Source organism: Microcaecilia unicolor, chromosome 7, assembly GCF_901765095.1.
Source record: "Microcaecilia unicolor chromosome 7, aMicUni1.1, whole genome shotgun sequence".
Lineage (NCBI taxonomy): Eukaryota > Metazoa > Chordata > Amphibia > Gymnophiona > Siphonopidae > Microcaecilia > Microcaecilia unicolor.
The window spans coordinates 194937510-194951815 of NC_044037.1; the positions used below are offsets into that span (position 1 = coordinate 194937510).

Consider the following 14306-nt stretch of genomic DNA (forward strand, 5'->3'; position numbering starts at 1 on the left):
TGAAGCCCATTGCTTCATCTGTGTTTAAACGAGGTACGCGTCGCCCCCCCCCCCACAAATCCCCCCCTCTCACACATGCCCGTGCACATCACCCCCCCCCTCCAAAAACGCCAAACCACTCCCATGCCTCCACCCGCCCAACGCCCCTCCGCTCCCCGACATACGCTCCGCCCATCCCCAGTACGTGCATGTGGGCCCCCCCCCCCCCCCCCCCCGTTTACTACCCTCCCCTCCTCTTACTGGAGTCCCAGCTGCAGAACGTACTTCGAAGATTCTGCTGCCTTCCGCTCTGTTCGCTATGAGCTGTGTGCCCTGATTGGCTGCTCCCGTCCTCAAGGGCGGGAGCAGCCAATCAGGGCACACAGCTCATAGCGAACACAACGGATTAAGGCACCAGAATCTCCGAACTACCTTGCCCTTCACTTCTACGGCTGGGACTCCGGTAACAGGAGGGAGGGTAGTAGAGGGGGGGGGGGGAGTGGAGGACCTTGCTAGCGCCCGTTTCATTTGTCCCTGAAACGGGCCTTCATTACTAGTGATTACATAAAAAAATCTGCAATCTCCTGAAGCCTACTATCTAGCTTCAACATATCCACAGCCCTTCAAAAGAGAACAAGAGCTGAATTTATCATTACTTTGGCTTAAAAAAACATTGGTAACCTGATGCAGAGTTCTCACGGGCTGCAGATACAAAAACAAAATAAGGGACAAGCAGGACCTCTGAAGCACACCTACCCTGTTGAAAATGGATCTTTACTATCTTGAGCCAACATACAGTGAATGATACATACCTGTAGCAGGTGTTCTCCGAGGACAGCAGGCTGATTGTTCTCACGACTGGGTGACGTCCGCGTCAGCCCCCACCAACCGGAAGAAGCTTCGCGGGCGGTCCGCACGCAGGGCACGCCCACCGCGCATGCGCGGCCGTCTTCCCGCCCGTGCGCGACCGTTCCCGCCAGTTGAATGACAAGCAAAAAGATGAAAACGCAACTCCAAAGGGGAGGAGGGAGGGTAGGTGAGAACAATCAGCCTGCTGTCCTCGGAGAACACCTGCTACAGGTATGTATCATTCACTTTCTCCGAGGACAAGCAGGCTGCTTGTTCTCACGACTGGGGTATCCCTAGCTCTCAGGCTCACTCAAAACAAGAACCCAGGTCAATTGAACCTCGCAACGGCGAGGGCATAACAAAAATTGACCTACGAAGAACAACTAACAGAGTGCAGCCTGACCAGAATAAATTCGGGTCCTGGAGGGTGGAGTTGGATTTACACCCCAAACAGATTCTGCAGCACTGACTGCTCGAACCGACTGTCGCGTCGGGTATCCTGCTGGAGGCAGTAATGTGATGTGAATGTGTGGACAGATGACCACGTCGCAGCCTTGCAAATCTCTTCAATAGTGGCTGACTTCAAGTGGGCCACTGACGCTGCCATGGCTCTAACACTATGAGCCGTGACATGACCCTCAAGAGCCAGCCCAGCCTGGGCGTAAGTGAAGGAAATGCAATCTGCTAGCCAATTGGAGATGGTGCGTTTCCCGACAGCGACCCCTAGCTTGTTAGGGTCGAAAGAAACAAACAATTGGGCGGACTGTCTGTGGGGCTGTGTCCGCTCCAAGTAGAAGGCCAATGCTCTCTTGCAGTCCAATGTGTGCAACTGACGTTCAGCAGGGCGGGTATGCGGCCTGGGAAAGAATGTTGGCAAGACAATTGACTGGTTAAGATGGAACTCCGACACCACCTTCGGCAGGAACTTTGGGTGGGTGCGGAGCACTACTCTGTTGTGATGAAATTTGGTATAAGGAGCATGAGCTACCAGGGCTTGAAGCTCACTGACCCTACGAGCTGAAGTAACTGCCACCAAGAAAATGACCTTCCAGGTCAAGTACTTCAGATGGCAGGTATTCAGTGGCTCAAAAGGAGGTTTCATCAGCTGGGTGAGGACGACGTTGAGATCCCATGACACTGTAGGAGGCTTGATAGGTGGCTTTGACAAAAGCAAGCCTCTCATGAATCGAACGACTAAAGGCTCTCCAGAGATGGCTTTACCTTCCACACGATAATGGTAAGCACTAATCGCACTAAGGTGATTCCTTACTGAGTTGGTCTTGAGGCCAGACTCTGACAAGTGCAGAAGGTATTCAAGCAGGTTCTGTGCAGGGCAAGAACGAGGTTCTAGGGCCTTGCTCTCACACCAAACGACAAACCTCCTCCACTTGAAAAAGTAACTCTTTTTAGTGGAATCCTTCCTAGAGGCAAGCAAGACACGGGAGACACCCTCAGACAGACCCAACGCAGTGAAGTCTACGCCCTCAACATCCAGGCCGTGAGAGCCAGGGACTGAAGGTTGGGGTGCAGCAACGCTCCGTCGTTCTGCGAGATGAGAGTCGGAAAACACTCCAATCTCCACGGTTCTTCTGAGGACAACTCCAGAAGAAGAGGGAACCAGATCTGACGGGGCCAAAAGGGCGCTATCAGAATCATGGTTCCATGGTCTTGCTTGAGCTTCAGTAAGGTCTTCCCCACCAAAGGTAGGGGAGGATAAGCATACAGGAGGCCGGTCCCCCAATGGAGGAGAAAGGCATCCGACGCTAGCCTGCTGTGTGCCTGTAGTCTGGAACAGAACAGAGGCAGCTTGTGGTTGGTCTGAGAGGCGAAAAGGTCCACCGAGTGGGTGCCCCACTCTCGGAAGATCTTGCGTACCACTCTGGAATGAAGCGACCACTCGTGCGGTTGCATGACTCTGCTCAGTCTGTCGGCCAGACTGTTGTTTACGCCTGCCAGGTATGTGGCTTGGAGAAGCATGCCGAACCGGCGGGCCCAACTCCACATCCCGACGGCTTCCTGACACAGGGGGCGAGATCCGGTGCCCCCCTGCTTGTTGGTGTAATACATTGCAACCTGATTGTCTGTCCGAATTTGGATAATTTGGCAGGACAGCCGATCTCTGAAAGCCTTCAGTGCGTTCCAGATCGCTTGGAGCTCCAGGAGGTTGATCTGCAGATCCTTTTCCTGGAGGGACCACAGACCCTGGGTGTGGAGCCCATCGACATGAGCCCCCCACCCCAGGCGAGATGCATCCGTCGTCAACACTTTCATGGGCTGCGGAATTTGGAATGGACGTCCCAGGGTCAAATTGGTCCGAATGGTCCACCAGAGCAGTGAAGTGCGGCAACTGGTGGAGAGGCGGATGACATCTTCTAGATTCCCGGTGGCTTGGAACCACTGGGAAGCTAGGGTCCATTGAGCGGATCTCATGTGAAGACGAGCCATGGGAGTCACATGAACTGTGGAGGCCATATGACCCAGAAGTCTCAACATCTGCCGAGCTGTGACCTGCTGAGACGCTCTGGTCCGCGAAGCAAGGGACAGGAGGTTGTTGGCCCTCGCTTCAGGGAGGAAGGCCTGAGCCGTCTGGGTATTCAGCAGAGCTCCTATGAATTCCAGAGACTGGGTTGGCTGGAGATGGGACTTTGGGTAATTTATCACAAACCCCAGCAGCTCCAGGAGTTGGATAGTGCACTGCATGGACTGGAGGGCTCCTGCCTCCGAGGTGTTCTTGACCAGCCAATCGTCGAGATATGGGAACACGTGCACTCCCAGCTTGCGTAGATACGCCGCCACCACCACGAGGCACTTTGTAAACACTCGTGGGGCAGAGGCGAGCCCAAAGGGCAGCACACAATACTGAAAGTGCCGTGCGCCCAGGCGGAATCTGAGATACTGTCTGTGAGCTGGCAGTATTGGGATGTGAGTGTATGCGTCCTTTAAATCCAGGGAACATAGCCAATCGTTTTTCTGAATCATTGGCAGAAGGGTGCCCAAGGAAAGCATCCTGAACTTTTCTTTGACCAGGAATTTGTTCAGGCCTCTCAGGTCTAGGATGGGACGCATCCCCCCTGTTTTCTTTTCCACAAGGAAATACCTGGAATAGAATCCCTGCCCTTCCTGCCCGGGTGGGACGGGCTCGACCGCATTGGCGCTGAGAAGGGCGGAGAGTTCCTCTGCAAGTACCTGCTTGTGATGGGAGCTGAAGGATTGAGCTCCCGGAGGACAATTTGGTGGCAGGGAGGCCAAATTCAGGGCGTATCCGCACCGCACTATTTGGAGAACCCACTGGTCGGAGGTTATGAGAAGCCACCTTTGGTGAAAAAATTTTAACCTCCCCCCGACCAGCAGATCGTCCGGTACGGACACTTTGAGGGCGGCTATGTTCCCGTGGATCCAGTCAAAAGCCCGTCCCCGGCTTTTGCTGTGGAGGCGCAGGGGGCTCCTTAGGCGCACGCTGTTGACGAGAACGAGCGCGCTGGGGCTGTCCCTGTGCCTGAGGCCTTCGGGCCGGCTGGGTGTACCTACGCTTTGCAAAAGAATAGGGTGCAGCCTGCCGGGCCCGGGAAAAACGTCCACCTGCTGAGGTGGATGCTGAAGGCGCCCGGTGGGAGAGCTTGTCGAGGGCGGTTTCCCGCTGATGCAGTTGGTCCACCAGCTGCTCGACCTTCTCACCAAAAATATTATCCCCCCGGCAAGGGACGTCGGCCAGTCTCTGCTGGGTGCGGTTGTCCAGGTCAGAGGCATGCAGCCATGAGAGCCTGCGCATCACTATACCTTGGGCCGCAGCACGAGATGCCACGTCACATGTGTCATAGATACCCCTGGACAGGAACTTTCTGCACGCCTTCAGCTGCCTGACCACCTCCTGATAAGGCCTGGACTGCTCTGGCGGGAGCTTATCGACCAGGTCCGCCAGCTGCTTCACATTGTTCCGCATGTGGATGCTCGTATAGAGCTGGTATGACTGGATGCGGGTCACGAGCATGGAGGATTGGTAGGTCTTCCTCCCAAACGAGTCCAGAGTGCGAGACTCCCGCCCCGGGGGCGCCGAGGCGGTATCCCTCGAACTCCGTGCCCTCTTGAGAGCAGAATCCACAACCGCCGAGTCATGGGGCAATTGGGGCCGCATTAACTCTGGGTCAGAGTGGATTCTGTACTGGGATTCCGCTTTCTTGGGGATGATGGGATTAGATAGCGGTCTCATCCAGTTCCGAAGCAGTGTCTCTTTGAGGACATTGTGCAACGGCACCGTGGAGGACTCTCTAGGTGGTGATGGATAGTCGAGGACCTCGAGCATCTCAGCCCTCGGCTCATCCACGGAGACCACGGGGAAGGGAATGCAGATAGACATATCCCTGACAAAGGAGGCAAAAGAGAGGCTCTCCGGGGGTGAGAGTTTCCTCTCCGGTGAAGGCGTGGGGTCAGAGGGGAGGCCCGCAGACTCCTCTGAGGAGAAATATCTGGGGTCCTCCTCTTCCCCCCACGAGGCCTCTTCCTCGGTATCGGACATAAGCTCATGTAGCTGAGTCCTTAACCGGGCCCGGCTCGATGTCGAGGCACCGAGGCCTCGGTGTCGTTGAGCGGTGGACTCCCGCGCCAGAGGGGACGAAGCTCCCTCCATCGACGTCGACTCCACCTGCGTGGCGGTCGAGACCGGCGCCGCAAGCGGCGGCGGTGTCGACGGCCTCGGCACCGGGCTAGAGCTCGCCGGCGCCACAGTCAACGGCGCCGAGGGCGCAAGCACCCCCGGCGCCGGCACAGCCTGGCGCATCAGCCCTTCCAGTATCCCCGGAAGGATGGCTCGGAGGCACTCGTCCAGGCCCGCTGCCGGGAAAGACGGTGGGGCCGGTAGAGGTGTCGGTGCCAGAAGCTGCTCGGGTCCAGGAGACGGCACCGAAGTGCTGGGACCCTGACGCGGCAGTACCTCCACAACCGAAGGGGATCTCTCCTCTCGACGAGGATGCTTCGGCGTCGACTCCTTGCCGGCACCGGAACCCTGGTGCATCGAGGGCGACCGATGACGGTGCTTTTTTGATTTTTTGCGATGCCCGTCATCGGCGCCAGGTGGAGCAGAGGAGGAGGAGGTCGATCCCCCTCGGTCACGAGGAACCGGGTCCGACAGGGTTCGGTCCCGAGGGCCATGGGCCGAGGGAGTGACCGGGGCCGATTGTCCACGCGGCCTCTCACCCCTACCTTCACCGGAGGACCGGCGGGCCGACGGGACCTGTGCTCCTGGGGTCGATGCCATGGGTGCCGATTTCTCGGGCATCGATACCGGTACCGAAGAACCGGCCGTCGATACCGATGCCGTCGAGGTCGAGGGGCCGGCGCAAGTTCCAAAAAGACGGTCCCGAAGAACTTGCCTCGCAACCTGAGTCCGTTTCCGGAGACCGAGACACAGGGAACACGACTTGATATTGTGCTCCGGCCCAAGGCACTGGAGGCACCAAGCGTGGGTGTCGGTCTGCGAGATCGGCCGGCCGCACCGACCACACTTTTTAAATCCACTCGGGACCTTCGAGGACATCGACGGAAAAATCGCGTCGGCGAAGTTAAAGTCGTCGATGGTGGCGGTAATCACACCTCGAAAAAGAAATCGACCGTGCGGCCACTAGGCCGCAACGCGACGCCCCCGCTAGAAACGAGGGAAAATGGGAGCGCGTGCTCCTTTTTTTCTTTTTTAAAAGAAAGAAAAGTGGAGCGCGCGGCAACGAAATAAAATAAAATAAAAAGGTTCGCGTAAACGCGATGGTTTTTCCGGGGCTGAAAACAGAGAGAGCGGCGAAGGCACGACTCTCTCCAGTCGCGGAAAAAAAGGAACTGGCGGGAACGGTCGCGCACGGGCGGGAAGACGGCCGCGCATGCGCGGTGGGCGTGCCCTGCGTGCGGACCGCCCGCGAAGCTTCTTCCGGTTGGTGGGGGCTGACGCGGACGTCACCCAGTCGTGAGAACAAGCAGCCTGCTTGTCCTCGGAGAAAACTGAGGATCTTCCCCATATGAAGGGCTGAACCTGCGACAATGCTTTGGATCTCATGGCTAGCAGACTACAACATTTAAAGCAAAATGTCCCAATCAACTAAACCATAGGCTGCAGACAAATCCAGCATAATTAACATAACCTGTTTGCCTGTGTCAGTAAGGGCCGACTCAACCCCATGGCTAGGATGGAACTCCACCTGTGCTGGATCCAAAATTTCTGGTCTCCTCCACAAATTAACTCTGGTCTAAACTACCAGTTTTTTTCCCATAGCAGATCAATGATCTAACTCTCTCCTTCAATAGAGGAGTAATAGTAGAGGGGCAGAGTTTTTCAGGAAACAAAAACTTCCTCTAAAGACCTTTGCAGCATCAATAACTTCTTTTGAAAAGAACAGTAAGCAAAGCGCTACAGGATGGATTATTTGAAATTTCTTAATTAATCCACTGATGGTACTCTGAATTCCCCCAAAGGTATTCTGAACTAAGTTCATACCTTTTTTTCAGTTGTGGCATTGATGCAAGTTATATTCAGATATTTTCCTGATCACCAGAGTCAATGGAGTATTAAGTGACTTGTCCAAGATTACAAAGAGCCACTGTGCTTCGCTGGTTCTTAGCCCACTGCTCTATTAGGCTACTCCTCCATTTTATATTCCTCCAAAGCCACACCAAACATAGGAACATAAGTGTTGCCATAGTGGGACAGACCAAAGGTCCATTAAGCCCAGCATCCTGTTTCCAACAGTGGCCAATCCAGGTTACAAGTACCTGGCATGATCCCAAAACAGTACATTTTAGACTGCTTATCCTAGAAATAAGCAGTGCATTCTCTCCAAGTCCATCTTCATAGTGGCTTATGGACTTCTCTTTTAGAAAGCTATCCAAACCTTTTTTAAACCATGCTAAGCTAACTGCTTTTACTACATTCTCTGGCAACAAATTCCTGAGTTTAATTACAGGTTGAGTGAAGAAATATTTTTTCCAATTTGTTTAAAATTTACTACTTTGTAGCTTTATTCTGTGCCCCCTATTCCTAGTATTTTTGGAACGAGTAAACAAGCGATTTACATATACCCGTTCCACTCCACTCATTACTTTATAGACCTCTATCGTATCTCCCCTCAGCCATCTTTTCTCCAAGCGAGCCCTAGTTGCTTTAGCCTTTCCTCATAGGAAAGTCATCCCATCCCCTTTATCATTTGTCATTCTTCTCAGTACCTTTTCTAATTCCACTATTTGAGATGCAGTGACCAGAACTGCACAAAGTATTCAAGGTGCGGTCCCACCTTAGAGTGATACAAAGGCATTACAATGTCCTCATTTTTGTTTTCGATTCCTTTCTTCATACCACCTAACATTCTATTTGCTTTCTTAGCCACCGCCACACCTGAGCAGAGGGTTTCAACGTATCAACATTGCCCCTCTTCTCCATCCCCGTCTGCCTAGGAGCAAAAGAACTCTTCAGACTGAATGGAATGGGCCCCAATTAGTCATATGGTAAGAACTGGGGAATAGAAATAGGCCATACTGGACCAGGTGTTCCACAGAAATAGTCTCCAAAAATATCCCAATGCACTTCTATACGAGAGGCAATTAGAGTAGTTATAGAATCTGTTGACAGGGATATATAATGGCTACGTTATCATTCACTTAGCTTAATCTTGTTTTTTCTAAACTAATGGAATGCTGTCAGATACCCACTCAAGCACAAGATGTGGCCAGAAAGGTACAGAAATTATCCTGATTTTGATCAAGCTGTTGGGGCACCCAGTACTGAGAATTTCCAAGCACAACTTGGTATACTGCCTGTGCACGTTAGACCTTATGAATTCCAGAATGAGGCTCTTTGGAACAATGCCAAGTGTCGCGGTGAGTATTGGCACTGAATCAGAGAATGAGAATATGCAACATATAATTCGGGTTTTTTTTGTTACATTTGTACCCCGCGCTTTCCCACTCATGGCAGGCTCAATGCGGCTTACATGGGGCAATGGCGGGTTAAGTGACTTGCCCAGAGTCACAAGGAGCTGCCTGTGCCGGAAGTGGGAATTGAACTCAGTTCCTCAGTTTCCCAGGACCAAAGTCCACCACCCTAACCACTAGGCCACTCCTCCACTCAGAACAACAAATACATTTACACAACTCCCCTATTCCCCCAGACACACCCATACACTATTTAACATTCGTGCTCTACCTCATCACCACCGTCCCTACTGGGTGGCCTTTTGCGATTCTGATGTGCATTTCATTTGTAGTCATTCCAACCCAATGTAATACTTAGGTACCATGCCATTCAAACTGCACCTTCCCTTTTACACACACACACAACATCTTTTCCCAACTTATTAAAAGTTAACATGACAAGAAGCAGACTAAAAAAAAAATCAGTTACATCTTATAAATTAAACCATATTCTAAGGCAGTGTTCTTAAATGAAAGAACCAGGAGCCAATGGTGGCCCTTGGAGACCTCCAGGGTGGCCCCCCATTGTCTTTTTCTGCTACTGTGCCTCTACCCCGGCTCAGGACAGAAAGGGTAAACTGAATTTGGGGTGGAGTGGGGGGGGGGGGGGGGGAGGGGGGCGGAGGAAGAGCCACATGCTTGAAGGACAAGGCATTTTTCAACAGACAAAAAGAAAATGATTTGAACATGCTCATAACCTTGAGGATAACTCCCCAAGTTTGAAGGTGGGCTGGTGAGCATGATTGTCTTTAACACACTGACAAGCAGTGTTGGGGCCCAGCAGGGGAAAACATTTGGCAGCTGTCTTTCAGCTCATTAGAATCTAAAGTGGCCCCAGCTTACAAATTAATGAAGACCACTGCTCTAAGGGCTTGAGAAAGTGCTTTTAGGCTCACTGGCCCTAGACTAGTTGTTTCCTCAAGTCCGGTTCTGGAATGCCCCTTACCAGTCAGGTTTTCAGGATATCCACAATGAATATACATGAGACTTGAATAGAATGGAGGCAGTGTATGCAAATTAAGTTCATGCATTTTCATTGTGGATATCCTAAAAACCTGACTGGCAACGAGTACTCCAGGACTGGACTTGGGAAACACTGCCCTAGAATATAGAACAGACTGCCCACGGAAAGAGAGGCTGACCGAATTTTGGTAAGCTATTTTAATTTTCGGCTATGTTTTCGGTAGAAGCTGAAAAAGTGTACTTTGTCCCATTTGTCTCCCTTCCTCCCAAATAGGAAATGTCTCTCATTCCCAGGCCTATCTTACAATCCCTGGTGGTCTAGGGGTGTGGTTGGGGCAGGAGCAATCCCCAGTTACTCCTACCAATTCTGGCTCTTCTCTCAAAATGGCTGCTATGACTGGGGCCATGGCTCCTACCTTCACTATATCAGTAGACCATCAGGGATTGTAAAAGTAGTCCATAGAAGGTGGTGGAGAATACTGTTTAATTTTTTTTTTGTACTGCAACTACAAGCCATGCAGTTTTGATCTTGCACAATAGCTTATATGGTAGAATGCTCCAAATAAATGCTTTTGATACACAAATTTAGCCAAAATTTAAGTCTCTAAATTTTGTATAACTCCATAGAGTTAATTCCTAAGGAGCTTATGACATCAGCCGCAGTCTGGATTAAAACTACATTGGCCCCTAGGCAACATACAATTGTGGGCCCTCTTACCATGGAGCCCCATTTTTCATTTCCTCACCTCCCCGCCTCTCAATTCAACAATCTTACCTCTGCCTTGGAGCACCGTCCCTGTCTAGGTACTGTTATAAGATTAGCCTCTCAGCTGAGTATGAAATAAAGGTAGAAAGAGAATTACAAGGCCTGGTTAGCAGCCATGATTAAGACAAAATATTTTCCTTGTCCCCTCTCCCCACTCAGATATTCATTCATGGCCTTCCCCCAACATTTCACCTCTCCAGAAGTAGCGAAGTGCAAAACCTACTGTAGCTGTGTCAGTGCGACTAGGCAAGCTATGTTTTGAATGGAGTGGCTTAATGATTAGAGCTGGAGTGCTCCCAAGTTACCAATTTCCAGGAGAGAGATTTTAGGTCGGTTCTGGATTTCTGACAACCTTATCCTGGTGCATTATTGGACATGCAGCACCTATACCAATGGGTAAAATCAGGGACTACAAATAGCACAAAATTTGCATACAAGTTCAAAAACAGTACTGGCCAAAAGTCTCCCTCCTACTACTACTACTACAAATCATTTCTATAGCGCTACCAGTCGTACGCAGCGCTTCAAAAATTTAACATGAAGAAAAGACAGTTCCTGCTCAAAAGAGCTTACAGCTTGGTAACTTGGCAGTGCTGGAGAAATGGGCTGAGAACCAGGAAAGTTGGGCAAGCCATTTTCACCCTCCATTGCTTCCATTGGCCAATTTGCTTTCATTGTCAAGGGTAGACTAAGAGTGAGATTAGGTCTAGGTAGTATATAAATACTTAAAATAAATTTATCTATGAGATATAAATGTAAATTTTATATGTGAAAAACTTCATAAATAGAAAAATCTCAAAATATTTAGCTCTCTCTGATACTTGTAAAGGAGACAGACAAAGTGGAGGCAATATTAGGCCAGTTTCAAAGGAATTTTCCGGGTAATGATAGCAGTACAAATCTTCTAGTTTGAACATTTCCCTTCCATTTAACATATGCACAGATACATTTGTACCAGTGGACTTCCCCACTGCAGCTCAGATTTTCAAAAAGAAGCTCTATTTATGTGATACTGTCTCCACCAGTGACACTATGGACTCTCACTCTTCACATATGTGCACTCCCTTGCTCTTCACACACACATGCACTCTTTCACTTTCTAGACATCCTCTCTCTCGCTCCTGATGCTGAGTGGCTTCTGCTACATTTGCTCAGTTAGTCCCCTTCCTCCCCCATTTCCATCTGTAGCCAGCTCTTCCCATCATCCTATACAGTTCTTTTATTTTCTGCCTGTGTCTGCCTCTCACTTTTTTCCCCAACCCCTCTTACATTCCCACCTTTTCTCAACAACCTCCCTCACCTCTAACACTCACTGGTTTCCCTGGCTGTCTCTAAGCCCCATGCAGTTTCTGGGCAAATACTTCCAGCTTATCCCTCCTTCCTGTGACTCTAGCAGCTTTCCCATTGGTTGGACTCTTTAGTGTCTCTACACTGGAAAGGGGGAGGAAGCATTAGAGTTAAAAAGGCTAAGTTAGATTCTGAAAAATATCCAGACCCTTTAGCCATCCTTCTGACTTCAAGACACTAACTTAAAAAAAAAAAAAAAACTATAGAAGCTGAAAAAAATCCAAAGAGCTGGCAAGCCTAAACTCCTGACTTCCGAGTATATTTGAGAGGCCCCCCCCCATAAACTTTTGGGCCCCAGGCATATGCCTAGCTTGCCAATGCTTTAATCCAGTTCTGATCAGCTGTCACTCTCCAAGTGTAATACAGTCAAGCACTGTAAAAGCACCCTGGATTTTAATTTCAGTTCTCATTAGCTGTGGTTCATGCGTATGGAGGCTATTTTGCTTGGAGACAATATTTAAATTATTACATTCTGACTTGGATACTGTGGGTTTAGCAGAGGGATGCAGACTGCAAGCTCTGACAAATCCCCTGTGGCCCTCACCGGTTCACATTCACACAAAACTTAAATTTTTGTTTTCAGCTTTGGTTGAAACCAGGTGATAAGTTTCAGTTTTTGGCTGAAAGTTTTCTGACAATTTTGGTAAGCTTCTACACAAAAATCTGCAGTGTGCTGGATTATTTAAGGTCTGGAGCTTGGCTTTTTAGAACTGTAATTACTTTTATGTTTTATTCTCACCCCTGAAGATTATACAGTTGCTGCTAACTGGGTTTCCAACAGGTATTTGAGACCTGGATTGGCCACTGTTGGAAGCAGGATACTGGGCTAGACGTCTGATGCAGTATGGCTATTCTTATGCTCTTATAATCAGTATGTGTCACAAGACCATATAAACGGAGCTACAGGCCAAATAACCACCAAAAATAAAAACAATATATCAATACACCCAAGTATTATGCAGACACTGTGTTCCAAAAATCAATTACAAACTCTATTTTAAATACTTTCCAAAAATTAAAGTAACCAAAAATCCCCACACCATGGAACATCCATGAAATAAGGATATTTCCCTTGAGGAAGCCTACAACAGGCGTGAAAAAAAAAAGCTACTTAACTTTGCACAAATGTTCAATCACAAATAAGTTTACATATGGAGTGGTGATGAGTCTGTTCCAATTTTTTTAGTGTTATTTTGAGACCCATGATGAGAGAACACCTTTCTCCAAAAATATTTTGACTGGTGATTTTAAATGAGGCCCCTTTTCTCAAGTTTAATTTGGAAAGTGTATTTACTGTAAGGTTCATAATTATTGATTTTTGGAACACACTCCTCTACATAATACCTTTATATATATATTATTTTCGGCAGTTAGTATGTATCGAAGCATTTTTTTAATTTTATTTGTTGCATTTGTATCCCACATTTTCCCACCTTTGCAGGCACTTTTCCACAGTACATATTTATTCTATTCTGTTGCTCTTTGCACGAGGTCTATAGGGCAAATGGTGTGCAATACTTAATAAAAATAAACACGCAATTCTCCTATATATTGTGTTTTCTATGATTAGTGACATGAAGACCATGTCCATTATTTCCTATGGTGAGAAATAGCTCTCTGGTGCCAAGGTGTGTTATTTTCTATGGTAGATATATTTGCTGTACTGCGCAATTAATTCTCTCGTATATGGGGATTTTATTCTTCTCAGCTTATCGGGTTGTCCCTTGCTCGCTCTGCATGCCGCAGCACATACCTGCACGTCTCCAGGGAAATACACGACATGATGCTGAGGTGGATGCCCCGAGGACTGCGGGGGGCGGCGGCGAGTCGGGCTCAGGGAGGGTTGCGGTAAGAAGAGCAGCAATTCATTGGTTGAAAGTGGCTCGGAGCCCGGCACCGGCGGCAACCTCACAAGGGCCGGAGAGGGTGGCAAGGAGGCGGGGTGAGTCACGCCGGAGCCGCCGCAGAGGCTCATGTTTCTGGGGAAAGCTACAAGCGAGAGGCAAGCAGTGCGGAGAGCGTCTCTCAGCGCCGCGGCCCAGGAGCTATACATGAGGCGACAGGAAAGAGCCTTCTCTATGCTAGGGCCGCGCCTTGTGGCCGTTGCTCTAGTCGCGCAGCAGATAACGATGACAGTCAAGCTCACTTCGAGGCGCCACGCCCCCTACGGACCACGGTTTCTACAGGCCCAGCAAACACGCACACGCCTTTCTCCTCCAGTCCACGCCTACACGCAGGGGGCGTGGAGACAGAGTACGTTCGATTTGGGGGGCTCGCCCACATCTTTCCGTTTGTTTTTGGCGGGTTTTTTTAAAGGTACTGAATTAAATGCCTCTCCTCGTGCGTGCAGTCGCTCACGCATATGTTATGAAGAGTACATTCACACACCCACACCACTTTAAAATCATGCTTTAGTGGCAAGACCTTTGCTTTGTTAAATATCTTTTAGTATTTTGGC

The 14306-nt window shown here is 49.7% G+C and overlaps 1 protein-coding gene across 1 annotated transcript in view; it reads right to left on the reverse strand.

Annotated features, from left to right (window-relative positions):
* LOC115474092 (UPF0565 protein C2orf69-like) overlaps positions 1-14133 on the reverse strand; it is a 39791-nt gene extending 25658 nt beyond the window's left edge. The window contains 1 exon segment of the mRNA XM_030209421.1: positions 13602-14133. Coding sequence (XP_030065281.1) covers positions 13602-13901 — 300 coding nt within the window. The 5' untranslated portion in view covers positions 13902-14133.
* Between the last annotated feature and the right edge of the window lie 173 nt (positions 14134-14306).